General features: G+C 39.9%; 1 protein-coding gene across 3 annotated transcripts in view; it reads right to left on the bottom strand.

The window, feature by feature from the left end:
- Positions 1-22,376, bottom strand: part of LOC119656046 (serine/threonine-protein kinase PAK mbt) — a 54,576-nt gene extending 32,200 nt beyond the window's left edge. For all 3 annotated transcript variants that reach the window (XR_005249984.1, XR_005249985.1, XM_038062312.1), the window contains exons 1-2: positions 20,505-22,376; positions 20,325-20,445 (exon numbers count right to left, since the gene is read on the bottom strand). Coding sequence is in view for 1 of the 3 variants with exons in the window: in XM_038062312.1 (XP_037918240.1) it covers positions 20,325-20,445; positions 20,505-21,575 (1,192 nt within the window). In the remaining 2 variants the exon portion in view is untranslated. The remainder of the gene's footprint in view (positions 1-20,324; positions 20,446-20,504) is intronic.
- Positions 22,377-22,794: the final 418 nt, after the last annotated feature.

Here is a 22,794-nt window from a genome sequence, read left to right as displayed (position 1 = left end):
CGATAAGTCTTCCTATTGAAGCAGCAACAAAGGCGATTGCAGTGGGCAAAGTACGTATTGGATGGGTGGTCTGTCGGCTACGGGAACAGAGTCCAGTGCATAAATACTATAAGTGCTGGCAGGTTGGTCATATAGCGAAAGCTTGCACTAGCTCGCAAGACAGATCAAATCTGTGCCGCAAATGCGGAGAACAAGGCCATTTGGCAAAGGACTGCAACGGAATGCCCAAGTGCGTATTCTGCGTGGAAGCAAAAAATAGTGACAGCGCCCACATTGCAGGAAGCATAGCGGAGTATGGATAGCAGACAAAACCAGTAAGGCGGCGATATGGAGCTGCAGAAGCCAAGCTATAGTAGATACGAAAAAACATCCAGAGGACGGGTTCACCCGTGCCAAGATTGGAGGGATATACATTTATAGCTGTCACGCAGCACCGAGCCTCACATTAGAGGAATTCACGTCATTGCTGGAGAAACTATCCCTCAATGCAAGTCGCTACAATCCCAAAGTAATAGCTGGCGACTTCAACGCATGGGCAGAAGAATGGGGTAGCAGAGAAACTAACGCAAGAGGACGAATATTGCTGGAGACATTCTCGCGCTTGAACGTAGTACTTGCCAACTCTGGGGGTGCCAACACATTCCGGAGGAGAGAATTGCGATCGGTGGTAGACCTCACCTTCGTCAGCGATACTCTAATCAGAGACTTGCAGTGGCGTGTCAGCGAGGAGTACACACACAGCGATCATCAGGCTATCATCTTTCAAACCTCGCAAAGGAATAATTTGAAGCCATTAAAAGAAATAACGATGAGCTGGGTAACTAAAAAAATCGACGCAGAAATGTTCAAGGAAGTACTTCTGGAAGATACGTTGCTATTGGGAAGCGCACAAAACAAAGTTTCACAGGTCGTGGAAAAATTGCAGCGGGCATGCGATGCCGCTATGCCTCGACGTAGCACTTTCCGAAGACGAAATCCTAATTTTTGGTGGAATTCCGAAATTGAAGAATGCCGGAAAAAGTGCCTCAAAGCTAGGAGACGCTCCCAGCGCAGAAGAAACCGACCTGAGTTCGAGGAGCTACACGTGCAATATAAAAATGCGAGGAAAAAATTGCAAGTAGCTATGGCAAAGAGCAAATCGAAACATTTTAAGCAGATGTTTACTGAAGCTGAATCTGACCCATGGGGTGGCGCATATAGGTCGGTGATGTCATCACTAAAAGGCGAGCGCTCCCCACCGATTACTTGCCCAGAGTTGTTGCAGAATATAGTGAACACTCTATTCCCAGTGGATGTGAACGATACAAGTCTGCCTGCAGTACATTTAAATCCCGACGAAGTTCCGATAGTGGTAAATGAGGAGGTTCTAGACGCAGCAAAAAGATTGACTGAAAAAAAACTCCAGGACAGGATGGAATCCCTAACATTGCCCTGAAAGTAGCCGCCAGGACAGCGCCAGGTATGTTTGCCAAAGTTTTCACGGCATGCCTTAAGGAAAGAGAATTCCCCGAGCAATGGAAAATACAAAAGCTAATACTCATTCCGAAGGCAGGTAAACCATTGGGTGACCCCTCCTCATATAGGCCGATATGTCTGGTCAATACCATGGTCAAACTATTTGAACGAGTAATATATAACAGACTGCTCGCTGTTGCGGAAAAGGAAGGAGGCCTTTCCGAAAAACAATTCGGATTTCGTAAGGCGAAATCAACTGTCGACGCAATCGGCATGCTGACTGGCTTGGCTCAGGCTGCAATAGAAGAAGGAAAATGCTGTGCAGTAATAACCCTCGACGTAAAAAATGCGTTCAATAATGCAAAATGGAAAAAAATCTTCGAGGCACTCGACAAGATACAGACCCCGAAGTACATTGTGCGCATTGTGGTCGAGTTTCTCCTTGGGAGAAGACTTTACTGCGACTCGGACGATGGGGTTAGAATATTCTCGACAACTTGCGGAGTGCCACAGGGTTCTGTCCTAGGACTCTTGCTGTGGTTAATTATGTACGTTGGAGTGTGACACTACGCCTACCGGACAACGTGACAAATATTGACTTCGCCGATGATATCGGAATACCAATGGTTGCAAAGCACCAAGACGAGATCGAGATCTACGCAAATGAAGCGATATGGGGGATCAGTTCCTGGTTGAGAAATTCTGGCCTTTCACTTGCCGAACATAAAACAGAAGTAGTTCTCATTAGCAAGAGAAGAAAGAACACAACTGTGAAAATCAAAGTTGGCGAAAAAACAATTTACTCCCAACCATCGCTCAAATACTTGGGAGTAATCATTGACAGAAGACTCAACTTCAAAAGCCACCTTGAGTACGCCGCAACTAAAGCGTCTTCCATCGCTGCAACGATCTCGAGGATACTGCCGAACATTGGTGGGCCAAGACAAAGTCGACGTCTTCTGCTCTCCAGGGTAGTCAGCTCCGTGCTACTCTACGCAGCTCCAATTTGGGCAACTGCTCTGAATAACAAAGTGAACTGCCGAAAATTGGGAATGGCGTATCGGCTAAATGCACTCCGGGTATGCCGTGCATATCGGGCAACATCAGGAGAAGCAGCATATGTACTAGCAGGGACGCTCACCATAGACATCTTGGCGAAGGAAAGTCGGCGACTCTACGACAAAACGTATGCAGCTGGAGAGTCTAGCGCATTTCGGCGACAGCTGGCACGGTGGGAATCTATCGAACGGTGGCAAAAGCGATGGGACGAGTCCCAAACTGGTCGTTGGACATACCGCATCATTCCGGATATTCGGAGATGGTTTGAACGAAGCCATGGGGAATTAAGCTACGAGTTAACACAATTCTTGAGTGATCATGGAGGTTATCGTGCTTATTTACATCGATTTGCTGCCCAAGATAGGCTGAGAATGCGGAGCATGTCATATTTGATTGTCCCAGGTTCACCGCGCACCGAACAAGAATGGAAGCGATCGCAGACAGGCGTTTAACAGCCGAAAACATTGTGGACTTTATGCTGGAGTCAACGGATGCCTGGAATAGCTTAGGCAGGAAGAACTACGACGAAAACAAGGAAGGGAGAGAACCATAATGAGCTGCAGTTAAAAGCTGATCCAGCCCCGCGACGCAATACTTGATAGGAGTTCCGTGGGGAGAGTGGAATGAGAAGGAGGGGGTTTTGGTGAGTAGAAGTCGCACATAACTGCGTGGCAGAAGCCAGCAGTAGGTTTTGAACCTTTCCACCTTCCAACACCGAAAAAAGAAAGACAGACAGACAGACATTGAACCGATTTTAATAAGGTTTTGTTTTACAAAGAAAACCTTAAAAAAGTAAAACAAAATAATTCTTTGCGACCCCATTCATAAGAACTCATTTCGTTGTAGTATTGAGGAATTGATATGTGATGATGACGTCATCCAGTTTGTAGAGTGCACGAAATTCACAAAAAATGGCAAAGTTTGACCCCTTTGTTAATAATAGTCAGATTTTCTTCAAACTTGGCCAAATTGTGTATTATGTTATCCATACACCCATGCCACCCGTGTACTTCTGGGATGAACATAACGGGTGTTTCGGGTAAATTTCTAAAATGTGGACATATACTGTTATTAACTTTATTTGTGCAGATATCGGAACAGGATGTATTTTGAGGCCTAGGTTTCGTTTAGATACACCACTGCGATTTTTTTCAGATTTTTCGATTGGATAGGTTCTGAGAACGAGACCTGTTACACTTTTTGTGGGTCATAATTTGAGCCCTATGTTTCATCCAATGTCAAATATGGAACCAGTTTCGAAAAGTACTAATTGAGCTCTTTCATTTGATACCCCACGTTTTATGAAAAAAAAATTTGCACCCACCATTCACATGTATGGCGAACCCGCTTACGCTTAACACAAAATGGCACCACTTGCTGTATGTAAAATGAACAACAGATCACACACTCTTATCAATTTTCGTGACAATCGATCAAGCCGTTTCCGAATAAATCTGTCTGTCACAGAAGACACCGAATCAATTCTAATAAGGTTTTTTTCACACAAAACCTTAAAATTATATCAAAAAATTGTATGACCGCTTTAGTCGTTGTATCGTCCTCAAACATATATATAATAATAAGAGTAATAAAGCAAAATTTTTTTTAAAAAAATTTTAATGTTAGCCTACAAACTTTTCAGCTCACTTGCTATATGCAACCGTGCAATATAGTGGCAGGAATCAGTTGGGGCTCTAAAGCGACCAGAGTGAATAGATTGGCATTTATTGACTAGGACATGAACGAAAGTATACTCTAATGTTCTGTGTTTTAATTTGTTGTAAAGCTTGCCTTCCAATAGGACCACAACACCAAATATAGCTCCTTCTCGGCACAAGAATGGGTACACGTTGACTCTATATGCTTCGCCAATCGGTTACCCTTAACCTGGTTGAACATTTGTTGAATTTGCTAGGACTACAGGTCTACACGACACATCTCCACTAAAATATTTTTCAGAAAAATATTCTAGGAAACTACAAATGAAATTTGCCCCGATGTGATTCAATACCGTTCCAATACGATATATTGTTGTCTTACATTTCTAATTACATACATCAAGGTTCAGGTTTTTGGTTATTCGCATTTAATGCGCAACATTCATAAATTTCTCATGATTAAGCTCATAATTTTTACATGTCATTCGAAAGCTAACATAATGGGACAATTTTTATCAACTTTACTGGTTTGTAAGTTTAATGTGCCGTTAGAATATAGCGAAAAATGTAAACGAAAAATTGTTTTTTAAATTAGTTTCAGTTGTCTTTGAAGTGACGGGGACTTTTGCAATTAGGAAAATATGTATTTATATGAAATTTATATGAATTTTTAAAAATAGTGTCAAATCTGAGTTTAGATGAGAGCGGTGGAGGGGTTGTATTGTTTTCGGACAGGTCAAGCTTTTTGACACTATTCACGCTATAACTCTGTAAAGGTAAAATATAGGATGCCCATTCCATGGAACAATTTTCCTCAAACGAGTGTTGCTATCCACCGTTAAAATTTCTACCATCGTCAACGGGGTACCCTGTATAATAAGAAATAATTGCATAAAAAATCCTGTTGTGGTAAATATAGGCACAATAAAATTAATAACTGACCACTAGAAATGTGAAAAGCCCATATTTTTAGGTGAACAAGTCGGAATACCAGATGCTCGAGTATAAATGTTTTGTGTTTATCTTGTCTGAGAAATTTCCTATTCATATTTTCCCATGTATACCCCCAATTCAATTCCTTGGTATACATATGTATTTCCAAATTTCAATTCCGCCAACCTCATACACCTCTTAGAGTACGAAAAATTCACGTGAAATACACAATTATGACCTTAAGTTTCTTAGTAATAGTTGGATTTTTGTCCAAAATTATGCTGCATTATATTAGGATGGGGAAAAAGTAATGTCGTATTTTGTCAATAGATGGCGACACTTAAACATATCTTGTGTTGCACTTGTCGCATTGCAAGGAAGAAATCCGTAATATTTTACATTTTTACTACCTGAGAGGTAAAAATGCAACGAAGGCGGCCAAAAAAATTTGTGAAGTTTATGGGTCCGATACTGCAACGATTCGCACAGCACAGCGTTGGTTCGATCGATTTCGTCCTGGTGTAGTGGACCCCGAAATACACAAATCTTCGAAATTATCAAAGTAGACCGGCATGCGAGCATTCGGTCGATTGGCCAGGAACTGGGTAAGGACCATAAAATCATTTGGAACCATTTACAGAAGATTGGATTCCAAAAAAGCTGGATGTTTGGGTGCCACACGAGTTGACGCAAAAAAATCTCTTGGACCGAATCAACGCCTTCTAAGTATGTTAAATAAAGCGTTCAAATTCAATCACAAATACATTACTTTTTCCCCAACCCAATATTATCACTTAGAATCGTACCAAATTTTGTACTTTTAGGATGAACTTTAGGGGGATTTTCAGGCAAATTTCAAGAATGCTTTAATATAATTTATTTAAGCAGATATCGGAATGAGATGTGGAGATTTCGTATGAATGCACCATTGCGACTTTTTTTGGTTGGATAGGTTCTGACAAAGAGAATTGTTACACTTTTTGGGGCCCACATTTTGAACCCCCACTCCCATATGTTTCACCCAATATTAGAAATAACATTAGTTTTGAAAAGTCAAGTTAATTGAGCCCTTTCATTTGATATCCCCCCCCCCTCCAGAAACGACCATATTCTGTGAAAAAGAAAATGAACACCCCCTTTCATATGTATGGGGAGCCCAATTAAACCCAGTGCAAAATGACGATTCACAGAGGACATGTTCTCATCGAATTTCGTAACAATTGGTTTAGCCGTTTCCAAGCAAATCGAGTGTGACAGACAGACAATCGATATTTTTTTATTTTTACTGTACTCTCCATATCCGAGTCACAACTTAATGTATATTATTATGGGATTGTGTCTTTGGGCATTAATGTAGATGTATAAAATATTGCAGTGTGTTTTTGCAAATTTATTTTTCTCCACTATGTCTTCGAAGCGTAAACGAGCTGTTGTGATAATGACTGATAAAGTTGAAGCTGTCAGACAAATTAAAATTTGTGAAATACTGCCAATAGTAGATGGGATCAAATCCAAAAGTAAATTGATTCAATATTTCACTAAAGTGCTAAATAGCAAATGAAACTAGCCGACCATGACAAAATCAATGAAGCTACATTTCTTTAGTTTACCCAATAGCGTGAAAAAGGAATCCAAGAAAAGCTAAATCACTGGCTAAATTTTAGGAGACACGGAAAAAACATTTACTACCTGTTAAGTTTGACTAGACAGGTTTAAAAATAGAACGCGGCATTTGTCAGCTAAATCTATGCGACGAAAAATTATCAGGCGACGCTGACGGTGTTGACGTTATGACTTATGTATATTATAAAATCTAACTCTCCAAGATGTTTAAACAATATTGCTCCAAACACTATGTGCCAGTGTATTACCATGAACGCTTGGACGTCGACTGAATTATTTAATGAAAGGTTCTATGACAAATTTGTTTTAAGCGTGGAAAAATTCCTTAAAATCCAAACAACTTCCAAGAAAGGCTTTTTTAATTATGAATAAAGCTCCCGCGCACCAAGCGAGCTTAGAAGTGGTGATATTGTTGTTAGTTTTTTACCAGAGAAAGTAACAAGCTTAATACAACCCATGGATCAAGGTGTACTGGATACATTCAAACACTACCGGGGATTTCTTCTGCAAGCCATTTTGCGTTGATTTTAATAATAAACATGAAACGTGTAGTTTATTAGTGTGCAGGAAGTTGGGGAAAAAGTAAACTTAGCATAATCCAAACATCTTGGAAAAATTTGTATGAGGGTACACAGTATGATGGCTACATTGAATCCCGTTATAGAGAATCAAGCAGACAATAATTGTAGTAATATACTATTATTAACTCTATTTGAACAGATATTTATATGAAGGATACTTCGCACCCTAGGGACCATATAGTGGCAGCCTCCTGATTTTTTTCACCTTTTTCGGTTGAGTAGTTTCCGAGAATGGATCCGTGAAAGAAATGGTCAATTTCAACCCGCCAAAAAACCCACCTTTGCAACAAATTCGAAAACTAACACCGAAAAGTACTAACCGAGCGCTTTCTTCTGATACCCCACATGACTTGGTGAACAAACAATTTACATCCTCCTTTTGCATGCAATGGGACGTCCCCTTAAATTCGAGGTAGAATCATGTAACTCACTGTTTGCGTGAGCGTTCACAGTTCCTACCTTTCCACCAAATTTCCGAAAAAAACCTGTCTGTTTTACACAAAACCTTAAAATCAGTAACTTTGTAAAACCCAAAATATGAAAAAAAAATATCAGGAGGAATATCACTTAGTTAGTAGTTCGAAACAATATCATAAGAGAGTCGTGAATTTTGTGCGACAGAATTGCCATTGAAATAATTTTAAAAATATATATATATTCTCTAAACGGTGACTGCGACAAAAAAAAAACTGTTGAAGTGGTGCCGAGCTGTGAAACAAGTTGTACGGAGACCTCCCTCCAGCACTGAAGTAGTGAACAACTCTATAAGTGCATGTGGCTCGTCAGTCAAAATTTGTCAATTTTTGTCTTGTTCTGTTGCGTGTAATTTGTGCGTACGGCAACCACTGTCTGCCTTTGCCCATTTTAATTATGTTCTCAGTCAACGAGGATTCAATCTAGCAATATATTATAATTTGAGCCTCGAATATGAAGCACATATATTTCTTTTATTTTAACTGAAAATTTTTAATTGATAAACATTAAGTTGTGTATATGTATAAAATAATTTGTAAAATCTATTTTCAAAAGTAAAAAATGTTAAACCGCAGGAGGCGGCACAAACTTGAAGGAATTAAAGCGTAACACCGTCTCCATTGCTAGGACTGATTATTTTATTCAATATATAACGATATTTCAGCAACAACTTGTTTTCTTCTCAAGTGCACGAGTGCTGAATAAAATAATCACTACCAGCGATAGAGACGGTGTTACGTCTTAATTCCTTAAAACTTTTCACTAGAAACACCGCGAACACACAATGATTATAGGCACAGTTATTTATAAACAAGTCGGAATACCGGAAACTGGCGCTTCGGATATAAAAGTTTCGCATTCATCTTATTTAAGAAACTTTCTACACACATTTTTCAAATCGTTTTTGGCCCAAAATATTCCTTCATACTTTTTTCAAACTACAAGATATACATACGAGCATATTACAAACGTAGATATTATTCTCACCCTAAACAAACAAATATTGCCTATTACCGAATACTATACTTATATATGCATGTATATAAATTGATCGTACACATATTTACGATTTACTTCGTGCTTTAAAATATAGACGCTTGTCCAATGTACAAATACATCTATCTGAATTAAGCATTACGCCAAATTTTCATTTACATATATGTACGTATGAATACATACATGTCTGTCTGGAGTAATTGATATTGATGTATAAATGAAGAAAAAACTGTGTTTCCCTGAGAGCCGCCATTCACGTGAACACACTTTGTTCTGGTATTGACGAATTAATATGTTCTGATGACGTCATGCACGTTCAAGAATGGATGAAATTCACACAAAATGTAGAAGTTTCACTTTCTATAATTTTGTGAATAATAGTTGGATCTCCTTCAAACTTTCGAAAGTTATGCCTGTTGTGTTACCCCCTATGACTGCAAAATTTCGAAGTTCTAGCATGAACTTAAGGGGGTGCTACACTCCTGCCATTCCCTTAATCAGATGCGACGCTAGCCGTATTCATCGCGGTCTTAGACATCGCAGTATGTGTTGCCCTTCATCAAACGGTGAACCAAATCTAGCAGCCGTTGAGCTACTTTTGCAAGAAATTGGATTCAGCTCCATAGAACTACGGCACATACGATCGTGCACTATTAGCCGCGTACATGGCAATAAAATACTTCCGATACTCCCTAGAAGGTAAGCACAGTTTTCACGGACCTTCGCTTTTAAGCAGAAGCGCGGCAAAGCGTTCAGTTGACACTTAAACTTCTAAAGCTAGCTTACTTCGGGCATACAGCATGTGTCCGACAAGGACAATGTAGTTGTAGACGCTTTATCACGCGTTTCAAATATTAAAATTTCTGACACGGTCGATTTTTCGACAATCGCCGAGACACAGAAGGATTATGCAGTGCTTCAGAGCCTCAGAGACAAATCCAAATATAAATTGCAGGAGTTTCCCCTTTTCGGCTCAAGTGTAAAGTTACCAAGCACGTATAGAAAGAAGTAGGTTCAATAGGTCTACAAAGCATTTTCGTACGATCCACATTGACATCATTAGCCCCTTGCGAGACTCGCATGGCTTTAAGTATTATCTCACAATCATCGGTTGGTTCACGCGGTGTCCGGAAGCAATAGCTCTGGCTGAAATTTCCGCACAATCGTGCGCCGAGACCCTTTGTCAGGAATGGATCCCAAGTTCCAGCCGTAGTCATTACTGACCAGGAAATTGAAGTTCGAGTCTACCCTGTTCTCGGAGTTAGGCAAATTTCTAGGCTTCGCCATCAGGTGAGTGCGTACCACCCGCAATCCAACAGGATTCTGGAACGCTGGCATAGGGCACTAAAGGCTGCTATAATGGCACACTCTTCGTGGTCAGAAGTCCTGCCTTTTGTTCTACTTGGCCTACGTACACCGCATCGTAAAGATCCTGTGTTCGATACCAGGTTAGCCCTTTCCACCACTGGCCTTTTACGCTTGCTCCAGGATGCCGTGACCAAATTAAAGTTACCCCCGCTATCCCGTTATTTTTTGACGAAGGCTAACACCTCAAAGACCTGGACGTCTGCACTTACGTCTTAATTCGCGTGGATGCTTCCCGAAAGGCCTTACAATCACCATATGAATATTGAACAGAGGGGAGCACTTTTGTAAGTTTGAACGTCTCCATGCCCAGGCTAAAGTCTTTTGTCCCAGGGCTGAGGGCTCGGGAAAGAAATGTACACGGCGCGTGAGAGTCGACCTGCGCCCCTAAACCCCAGTATCGGCTGGGGGTGGGATAGTGTGGAGTCGCTTAGCGGAGATTCGTTACACAGGAAAGTGGCGCAACTCGCCACAACTGCAATTCCACCCACCTGAGTGGCTCGCCTACATGTTGACAGAAACAAGACTGGCGGAGCAACCTGGTACAAAAAAAAATCTGCTGTCTACCATAAAAAATGGAGGATCCTTTTTAGAAAATTAAGCCAAAAAACAGTAATTTTTTAAAACCCAAAATATATAAAAAAATCTCTGTGCGCACATACATTCGAAATAATGTTATAAGAAAGTCCTAAATTTAGTGCGCCAGAATTGTCATTGAAATAATTTTAAAAAGTAAGAATTCATCCATTTTGTTCCTTTATCCATGCTTTCTAAAAGAATCTAAACAAAATAAAATACAATTGATTTTTTCCTGCGGGCACAAGTTGTGCCCTTCTTCAATACCTGATCAACTAAAATATTAAGGCCTGTTCTACACTATAAATATTAAATTTAACATTTGGATCTTAGAATTGTTACCCGATTACTTAATTAGAGATCGTGGAGACACTAACGTTGCCTGGTTTCACCCTTGCCACCTGTTTCAAAACCTTGGATTGCACGTTGCCCGTGGAGTGATTCAACTTGTTCCCTTCTGATTCCCTCTCTGGTGCCAACCTCTCTAGCGCATCCAACATCCTCCAGTTCCCATATTCCTTGATGACTTCTACATTGTCCCATGTGATGCTATGTCTCTCTTCAATCAGGTGCCGTGCTATCATTGATTCCAGTGTTGTGCTCTTCTCATTCTTTCTCCTGGCCGCTTCTGCTTCTCTCTTGTGCTCTCCCCAACGCACCGAAACCAGTCTTAAAGTTTGTCCTATGTAGCACTTCTCAAAATCTGGACATTTCACTTTATATATCCCATTGGATTCATGTTTTAATTTGCAGTCCTTGGAAGATAACAGCCTGCCTTTCAATGGCAGCCTGTCGATGATTCACCCTTCGTTAGTCTCACTGGTCGTCGGGCTTTTCTATTTGCATTAAACGGTTGACCAATTTAATATCTAGAAGGTGTCATTTCTGTCGATAGCAGCACCGAAATATATGCCCAAAGTCGGAGAACGAAGGTATCTCAGCACCATCATCAAGTTCCGTGCTAACGTTTTTTCTGTGCTGATATATGGGGGTCGCACTTGGAAAGCGACTCGAAAGTTCCAAGCCTTCGTCAATACTTGGTACTTTCATCGTGGGATAAATTTGATGCAGTTTCGAACGAAGAATTTAGTCGATGCACGGGCCAGATAGCCATAAACGTATTTATCACAAGCCGGAAAAGGCAACGGATAAATCACCCATTACAGGAACAACGCCAATGCGAATTACATCATGCATCCCAAAGTGACCGACGCCTTGGTTGCCGCAGAAACACATGGTGCAGAACTACGGAAGAGCGCGAGGTTCTCGAGAAACTCTGGAAAGGTCTGAAATACATTTCGATATTTCTGAATAAGGATAACGTAAGCATGGTTAAATAAATGATCGAATGCTGGCAAATTTCTAGGAATGCCATCCAAGAACCAAAGAAAACGATAACTGTTACCAGAGAAGCCCAATATAAATACCTTTACGATAAAGTGTACACTGGAAATGACGAACATTTCTGCTATCTTAATGACAAGAACGATGCTTAGACGAATTTTCATTTTAGCTATTGGCTTTTTATTTTGGTACACATTACACGTCAGAACGTGTAGCACTGAAGAACTAACAAGTTGTTCTCGAAAACTCGATATATGCGTAGTAAAATAAATAACCACTAGCGTGTCTAATTATTTAAGTTAATCTAATCGCTATAAACACCTCAAGAATACACTTAGTTGGAAAAACGATACGTCGACCCGCTACGGAATTCTACTATTTCGGCCAGCAGTGCTGACATTTCGAGCAACTTCTTTTGAAACCACGACAGAACTTGAATATGTAATGAAACAAATCGGAGAAACCAACAGGACCCCACCTCTAGAGAGGCCAAAGCTGACACCCCAACACTCAAGTTCTGCGTACCGCACTGTCTCTGAACCGGCCGTGATGGTGATCGCGGGAGTGATCCCCGTTGTCTTTCTTGCTAGGGAGCGTCAGGCCATATACAAGCGCAAGTCAGATGAGCCAAGGGAGGTGGTTGCTCGCGAAGAACGGCACCACACTCTAGACGAGTGGCAGCTCTCTTGGCAAAATGAAACTAGTGGCAGATGGACTGCGCGACTCATCGGCAAGTTAGGTGCGTGGCTGAATCGGAAGCACGGTGAGACTGACTATTTCCTTACCCAATTTTTAAGTGGGCATGGAAGTTTTCAGTTTTACCTGCACAAGATTGGAAAGGCGCCATCTCCGGATTATGTGTTTTGCAATGGAGTTGTGGACAACGCCCACCACACGTTTTTTTTCTTGTGGAAGGTGGGATGGGGTTCGTCAACAGCTCTATTTAAACACAGGGGATCTCTCCCCAGACAACATTGTCGAAGAGAGGAGGACTGCTGACAGGTGGAACCGTGTTGCACATTACGTTCGGGCCCTTGTTCTCTTCTATTCTGTTCTTCTGCTCGAGAAAAACGCGTTTCAAGTTTAAAAACGCTGAACCTTCTCGAAATCATAATATTATGTCTTTTATTTGAGATGATGATATTATAGTCCATACAAATTTGTTTAACTTGACTGTTTTCCCAGCACCATACAATTACCGTTTCAGAACTCCTCCAATTCTTTCCTGATCTATACAATGCTGCGTCGAGTCTCTTTGCCATATAGGAGAGTGAGTATTTAGCGGTTTTAGCGATTCCCTCTAAAAGACTTACTTCAGAAAAATTAAATTTACGAATGTTTTTACGTTATTTTTATACTAAAAAATTATTAATCATGATTCTTTTCACGTACTCTAAACCAATAAAACAAAAAAAAAAATTACAAACAGAAAACCCGTTAAGCATAAAATAGTGGTTAAAACTTTGGAAACTTTCATGTAAAACCACATGAACAAACTTAGACATGTGCTTAGGATCGTTATTCTGTTGGAAGACCTAGTCTTTTTCCATCGTTTCTTGAGTATATTGCAACATTTGCTTTTCTAAAATGTTACAACACATTGGCGATTTCGTAGTTCCTTCAACTTGGATCAGTGGACCAACACTATCACGGCGGTACCTTATAGTAAATGTTGATAGTGCCGAAAATTTCACACAAAAGTAATATCAGCCCCAGATCATTACGCTTCCCCCATGCTTCACCGTTGGTACTTGGAACTTTGGATCGTTTCAGGCTAGTACCAAACATTGCTTTCGTTGAGGTACTATACCACTTTCCTTCAATTTTATATCGACCCTCCATACCGCACATTTTGTGACACCAAAAGGCACTTCTCTTAAAGTGTTACCATTCTCACACCTAAAATTAGTTCCTTCATTTCATTTGAAAGTGTTTTAGTACGAAGCATCTTTCAAAAACTAAATATCCAACATTTATTGTTTTTTTCTTTTAAATTTAAATTCACAGTAATGATTTCCATAGGAAAGAATATATAGAAAGCTTCAACACAATTTTTTTCAAATATATCAAAAAATAAAAATTTCGCAAGAATTTTATTCTCTTTACTGTGTTTCAACTCGGATTCTGAGTGAGTATTAGATAAACTTCGATCAAGAGACTATAATTATAGTATTGGGACAAAAGCACCTGAACCGCAATTGCTCTGTCGTAGTTAATTAGCCCCGAATGCTTGCAGTCGGGAATTATTCAATATATTCATATTGTGTACAGACAGGAGTAACATATCTCGTAACCGTCCTATCACTGTGTTGAAACGAAGAATTGAATGAACAAAATGTTGGAAAAGGGACCAATTTGACTCGTAATGATTGTGTTGCTCCTGTTTAATCAAGAAGGGTGAGGATTGAGCAAAGCAACTGGCTCCCAACTGCTCTCCCAGTTAGTGAATTCAACCCGTTAAACAATACAACATAATAAAGAAATCCCCTTGCCTTAAATATTTCAAAATTATGACAGATTACATGTAAAAAGCTCCGCGCACTATTTACTCCCCAGTTGTTCCCTCATGACCACTACTAAGCAATACCGCCTCATAGTGCATTGCCTCATCATTGACGGGTTCAACAATCGAGATTGTGCTCGTGCTGTTCGGCTGAAACGGGGTCGTTGCAGAAAGGAGATATATATCATTGACAATGCATGACAACAAGTTTTCCTGTAGTAAAACGCACGTAATACTCTCAGAAATACCAAACTCGAAAAGCGCTCTTGCCTTTTGAGACAAATAATAAAACTCTCGATAAAATGACTGATTTAAACAAGTCGGAATACCGGCAGCTGGCATTTCGGATATAAAGGTTTTGTGTTCATCTTATCTGAGAAAGTTTCTACGCACATTTTTTCATTCCATATGGATAAAAACCAAAAATATTCCTTGATATTTTTTCAAACTACAAGAAATACGTATATATTACAGACGTAGATATTATATTCACCCTAAACAAACAAAACCTATTACCCAATAGTATGCTTATATGTGCATGTACATAAATTGATCGTACACATATTTCCGATTTACTTCGTGCATAAAAGCATACATATGTGCATATGAAATACGCTGGTTTAATGTACATATCTATCTGAATTAGGCACTATACATATATCTGTCTGGAGTAATTGATATGGATATATAAATGATTAAAAAACTAAAACGAAATGTTTCCCTGTGACCTCCCATTCACGTGAGCTCATTTTATTGTAGTTTTGACGAATTGATATGTTATGATCACGTCATACACGTTTTAAGATGCACCAAATTCATGCAAATAAAAAAAACAAAAGTTTCACCTCCTATAATTTTGTTAACAACAGTTGCATTTTCTTCAAATTCCCTAAAGTTATGTCTTATGTTATCCCCTTATGCAATTGCCTTTATAGTTCTAGCATGAAATTAAGGGGGCTTCCGGCTAAATTTCTGAAATAGGCTAATATACTATTATTAACTTAATTTGTGCAGATATCGGAACGGGATATATTTTGAGGCCTAGATTTCGGTTAGATACACTACTGTGATTTTTTCAGATTTTTCGGTTGGATAGGTTCTGAGAATGAGAACTTTTTGGGGCTTCACCTGATATCAAATATGGGGCCAGTTTCAAAAAGTACTAATTGAGCAATGTTGCACCCTCCATTCACATATGTGGGGAGATTTTAAACTAGTTACTAAACACATAAGACGAAATGCGGCGAGAGCGTATTTTTCAACTTTCCAGCGGCTGACCACTTGTTTTAAAACATCTGCTGCTATTTACACTTCGACTATATATTACATATTTTACTCATATTCTCTAGAAAAAGTGGGGAAACGAACCGTTAGTCATGCATTTTTGAAGGCTAACATCTTCCTTCAATTATACAACGTGGCAGTTCATGTACGACGATCAAAACAAAAATATCGGTTGTTATGATATAAGTTGAAATATGGATAAAAGGTGTTCTAAATATGATAGTACTCGACCTTCATGTAGTAAAAAAGGAAAATTTCATAAAAATAGAAAAAATGCCAAAAAAGCTAAAAGTACGGATCTTGCAAGTGCCTCAACGAAAAAGTTAAGAAGTCGGAATACCAGAAGCTGGTGCTTGGGGTATAAAGGTTTTGGGTTCATCTTAAGCGAAAACTTTCTACACAAATTTTTCCATTCGCATATGGCTAAAAACCCAAAATATTCCTTCAAACTTTTTTCACACTACAAGAAATGCGTACATATTACAGACATATATAATATGTTCACCCTAAAGAAGCAAACATTGCCTATCACCGAATATTGTATTAAATATGCATGTAGATAAATTGATCGTACACATATTTCCGATTTACTTCGTGCATTAAATTATACATATGTATATATAAAGTACGTATATTGAATACCGCTTGTTCAATGTACAAATATATTTATCTGAATTAGGCCTGATATTGACATATAAATGATTAACAAACTAAAACAAAATGTTTCCCTGTGACATCCCATTCACATGAGGTCACATTGTGGCGGTATTGACGAATTCACATCACATAATACACGTTACAGAATGAGTGAAATTCACAAAAGAGGAAAATTTTCACCTTTATTTCTGTAACTTTGTTAATAATAGTTGCATTTCTTTCAAACTTCCCAAAGTTATGACTTATGTTATTCCTTATGTTCTTGCCAACTGTTACTTCTAGCATGAACTTAAGGGGGGAAATGGTGAAATGCTACGTTCTCCACCCAGGTCCTTGAAGACGCATGGACGACCAGGTATTGATTGTGGCAAAGGCCATACCGGGCCCAGCAAAGAAGAAGCGATGCATGCCAACGACGAGAGAATTGATGCAGTCCTAGCAAAAGTAATCAAAGTGGAAAATTGCCTGAAGGAGATGGGTAATACCCTGAACATTCTATACGCATTTGTCGTGCTGAAGCATAACGTTCACCGTCGTCTAGGATGGAACCAAAAGCAAAGAGTAAATGAGAATTATTCAGATAAATCTCAACCGTTATGAGGCCGCACACGATCTTTCGAGCCAATCAGTCTAGAGCTCGATATGGACGCGGCGATTATAAGCGAACCATACAAAGAAGAAAACGCCTGAAAATGGGTTAGTACGAGTTAAATTAACGGTGTTCATGTCTATAGTTGCTACACTCCGCCAAGTGCAACAAATGTGGAATATGAACGAATGTTACATGAACTAGCATTAGACACAAGTGTACGATCCCCAGTTGTCATCGCGGGAGACTTCAACACATGGTTTACCGAATAGGGAAGCAACGTTTCTAATAACAGAGGGCTCATATTTCTAGAAGTTTTTTTCTCCCTGGACATTGTTCTTGCTAGTATGATATGGGAAGTACCTATACATATGGGAAGTACCTATACATTCCGGAAAGGGAGGATAGGTTCAGTAGTAGATATTACCTTCGTAAACAGTGCGTTGATGAGGGACATTACCTGGCAAATTACACGCATAACGACCATCAAGCTATACTGTTAAGAACAGTTTAAAACAAGAGAATGGAGCATCCAAAAGACAAAGTCATGCCGGACGAAGCAGTGGAGTTCAAAGATGTTTGTCGTGGAAATGCTCACTAAGCCATCTAGGGATAGTTCCACCCCAACAGTTACAGAGAGTGAAAAATCTAAGCAAATTGTCAGAAACCTGGTCGCAACCTGTGATGCCTCTATGCCAGAAATACGCTCACAGATTACTGAAACCGTGGTGGAATGACGAAATCAAACGACTGCGTTTCATATACCTGCAACCGAAAAGAAACTACCAACGGGCAAATGATGAGCAGGAAATTGCACAGTAGAAAGCAAAGTGCAAAATTAGTCAAAGAGAGCTGTGGAAGGCAATGCGTGAAAGTAAACGGAGTAAAGAAAGAACTCTACGAAGAGGCCGACATTAACCCGTGGGGAGGAGCCTATACAGCGGTAATGGCTAAGTTAAAGGGAAGCAGGGCCACGGAGATAAAGTGCCCGGTTTTATTGCGAAGAATAGTGGCCACTCTATTCCAACAGCAAAGCAAATGCACTATTGCAGTCAAAAGAGAGCACAATGAATATCCCAAGTATAAAAGAGGATGAGCTTACCATTGACTGCGAAAATACGGCGATAAAAGCAAGACCGGGGCGATTTGTTTCCACTTCTAATACCTTCTTGGAAGAGGGCACCTTCCCGACTCAGTGCAAAAGGCAAATACTGGTGCTGTTACCAAAGAGTGGTAAACCACCTAGAGATCTATCGTCGTATCGTCCCATTTGTTTGCTGAACAGTATAGAAAAGTTGCTGGAACGTACCATATGTAACAAGCTGCTCCCAATTGTAGAAGAAGCAGGTGGCATCTCCACACACCAATATGGTTTTCGCGCTGGCAGATCAACGGTAGACGCCCAATATTGAAGGACTCAAACCACTGAGGAGGCTGTCGCTAGCCAGAGTGTGTTCATCCATTTTACTATATGCAGCACTCGTTTGGACAAAAGCCCTTAATGTTCAGGCGTATAGGAGAAAATTATCTTCAGTATGTCGTCTGAGTGCGTTAATAGTCGCTAGCACATTCCGAACAACGTCAGACGAGGCAGCTTTCGTAGTCACGGGAATGGTGCCCATTGATATTTTGGCTGAGGAGATCCGAACACTATACAATTAGAAAGTACGCAGTGATCATAATGCCGAACATCTATGAGAAAAAAGAGCGCGCACAATCAGGGTGTAGCAGGAACGTCGGGATAATTCGCATAAGGGGATGTGGACTTACAGGCTGATTCCAAATATCCAACGTTGGATCACGCACAGCCATGATGATGTCCAGTATCACTTCACCCAATTTCTAACTGGGCATGGTGGATACCGCAGGTATTTACCTCGTTTTAAACATGACAATTTTCCCTTCTGTCCTGAGTGTATAAATGAATACGAGAACCTCCACAACCTCCTTCAACTTCTCCTGATGAGACTCTTACAAGTGGAAACGATTATTCCGCAAATGCTCGAATCCCAAGAAGTGTGGAATGCAGCTAGTGGCACTATAAGCTGTATTCAGGAGGAGCTTCGAAGACTAGAACGCTTCCGAAAAAGGAGGAGTAGGAGTAAGCCGATAAGGCTTTAATCCACCCCACGATGTAATGTCTCTAGATAGTTTTAGTGGGTTAAAGTCCCACATTGTGGCGTTCGATAGTTTCCACCTCACACAAAACCTTAAAAATGGTGAAGAGCTTGGTGTTAGTTTTCCAGTACTGTATATTCAATTTAGTGTTTTTACCGCTTTGCAAAACATTTTGAAATTTATAAAATATGACAAAAATGTGAAATTTTCAAAAATAGGCGTTATAGTTCAATTTCATTCATCTCCGAAAATAGAAAGAAAATAAACCGCAGATTCGTATTTATAATTATGAAAGTTGCTGCTCACGCTAAATCTTGCAATTTTAATGAAAAACAAGTGTATTAAAAATAATACAACTGATGAGCATTATCGCAATCGGAATTTCAGCCTCTAGACAGCTTGCGGAAATCGATTGCACCCGCGTAAAACAATCGAATCATTGCAGCTCTGAGGCCAAAGAGGCTAGAACAGCTAAGAGAGACGAACAATTAAAGCTTCAGGAGAAGTACGAGGAAGAGGAGGGACTAATAAATGGTGCAGGCATGTCAGAATAGATGTACGTAACATTAACTTTGAAAAATTACTTGAAAAACTTTAAACGTTAATTTCTCGAAATCACGTTATTTGAGTTAACGAACACGATTAAAAAATAACTATTAGGCCGATCACTCTGAATTTTTAATATGTTATTGATGAGGCTATCGCGTAAACTAGGATCATATTGTTAAAAAAAAAAATTCTAATTTTCAACCGATTTTCTACCCTTAAAAACTGATTTTGTTTTCAAGTGGCCGCCATTTTATTTTTCGTCGGAAACAAATTATCCTTGTTCAGCCATTTAAACAAGGATTAATTTCGGTTTTTTTCTTTTTTTTCTCAGATGTGCCAGACTTGAGGAATCACGCGCTCGATCAAATTTAGGATTTTTTTGTAAAATTCATAAAATCCGAAAAAAAAAAACAGCTTCAAAAATTGTGAATTTTTTTTTTGAATACCTATAATATTAATATGAAAGAAAAATCATTCTTGAAAATCGTAACCTGAAAGCCCCTTAAAAGAACAACTTTTTTAGAGAAATACAATTTTATTATAAAGGGATCAGTATCTACCTGTTGATCTGTCTGTTGCTATACAAACGGTTCCCGTTGATCCTTCGCCAATCTTCATAAAGTTTTCTAAATTTTCCCTGGGGTCGCCTGCTGAAACGACCATTTGCAGAGCTGCCCGAAACTAAAAGAGAACATCGTTATTGAAACTACATGTCACTGAAGGCCCCATACACAACATACCTGTTCATGGGTTAGTCGTTGATCCTGTTTCGGTGGAACTGACGGATTCGCCGCATTTATCTGAATGACCGAATTATTACCTCCACTTGAGGTGGACGCTCTCGAATTTGCCTTCAAACTATTGCCAGTAAGAGCTGAGGACTGAGGAGGGAGATGAGAGTGATGTTGTGAAAGTGATTGATAGGATTGCAACTGGGCATTATGATTCTGGTCGTGGTTGATTGAGGGTAGAGGACGATGCGATGGTGGTGAATTAAGATTTTGCTTCGGATGAGATCCCCTACCTTGATTTATATAGTTCGAGGGGTGGGGGGAATGCGAAGCAGATATGTTTGAATGCTGCTGCGATTGACTGGAAGGAGTAAATTGGGGCTGTCGAACAGAACTCGCAATGGAACCTGCAGGAGAGGTTTGTGGTTGCCTGGATTGTGCTGAATTCATTTCTGTGTGGATCGATAACAACCCATTTCCATTCATATTCTTACTGGTATAAGTTGTTCCCTCAGTATAAAACTGACTGGGTGGAGGGACGATGTTTTGTTGCAGATTTCGCAAATTCCAATCGTTAAGTTGCATATGTTGCTGCGGTGGTGTTTTTGTCGCTAGTATGCCGTCACGTTTCATGCCTGAATATTGTACTGGCTCTTCCGGCACAGCCGGCGGAACGTTTGCATTTCCTTTCAAATCTCGACGCGCCCGCGGCGGCGAAGAACTTCGTAGAGAATTTGAACGAGCAACATTTGATATTTTGGGTAGTATAATGCCATTGCTACCGGCTATTGTGTTTAATTGGGTTGAGCATAAACCTGAATCATCTGTTTTGTTGTTATTTTGGTGTGGACGCACAATTGTTTTTAAATCCAAGATTTCTGTTGGTGTTATTTCGGACGGGTCCACTAGTGGCAGTGGACGATTTGAAGACTTTAGTATTTGGTTGTTTCCTACGATCGAAGCCCATTGCAGGGGAAGCCCTACATAACGACCCTCGCGTTTATCAAAACCCGTGTGGACGCGATGTTCAAAATTGCTTGGCATAGAAATTTGGGGTTTCTTTTTTTTCTTTGAAAACATTTTTAAGCGGGGCCCTTAATTTATACTGATTCAATTATCACTACGTCTTTTTCATCAGCAAAGGGCAATTGCGTTATACTGTTTAAAAGTCGTAGGTCATCATTTGAAAATTACCCAATAAAACACGATTGACACCGAACACTCCGCGGATGATAATATATCATATCAACAAAAATGCCAAATTTAATGTACCTCTACACAATGCGGTTTCGACTGAATATTCACCTACGGAACACCGCCACTGCGGAAAACAAACCTTTGTGACAGTTGGTAACCACCACCTGCCTACGATGCTTGCATGCTTGACACTACACCTTTTAATTCCTTCAACTTTCCCCACCCTAGCCAATTCCACTACACGACAAACTCCTCTCTCCACCAATCTTTTATTGATTATACCGCAAAATGAAGTAAAATATTTTTTAAACGGCGAAAAATTCAGAATGTAAACAAAAGACCGTCGGTTAAATTACTTTGTCAGTCGTTAGAAAGCATGAATAACGAATCTAATCGCAGACACATGTATGTGTGCAATTCCATCAATAGGAACAATGCTCCGGGGAAGAATCCAATATGGCGATAAATCTGCACAAGCTGTGGTTCCCTAGGCGCTCACGAGCCTCTTGTCGGTGAGTGTCTTCCACTTGCTTGCGGGGGTTTGATCTGCGCTTCCAAGCGGTACGGGTCTCAGAACGTTCCAACCGTTTACTTGTCATAGGATGTTACAAATGCGTTTAACGAACTCAATTATTGCAGTAGCAAATTCAAATTACATCCATGATTTAGTCTTCGGTAATTATTCCTGAGTGGGGCTTTTGCAGGAAATCACGAAGGAAATTAAAAAATTGTTGAAACTGACGTATTTCGGCTTAAGAAAGTATTTTAACTAGGGGGAGACCGATTTCAATAACATTTTATCTTATAATTACTGGAAAAACAGAACGACATGTCCGTTGACATTTCTTTCAAATTGTTGACGTTTAGACTGTCATTCACAATTATGTCCGCCAAATTTAAAAAACCATCGGAACAGCGGCATTTGTGGGAAATCACAAGACAATTTGCAAATTGGCTGAAATCGACGTATTTCGACTTAAGAAATTATGGTAGGGTGGGGAGAAACCGAACCGATTTCAATTGGGTTTTTTGTGATAATCATTGATTAAACTGATTGAAATGTCCGTTGACATTTTAATCAATTTGTTGGCATTTGCACTGT

This window comes from Hermetia illucens, chromosome 4 (assembly GCF_905115235.1).
Source record: "Hermetia illucens chromosome 4, iHerIll2.2.curated.20191125, whole genome shotgun sequence".
In the NCBI taxonomy this organism is placed as follows: Eukaryota; Metazoa; Arthropoda; class Insecta; order Diptera; family Stratiomyidae; genus Hermetia; species Hermetia illucens.
Note: the sequence above shows the minus strand (reverse complement) of the source record. Positions and strands in the feature narration are given on the sequence as shown.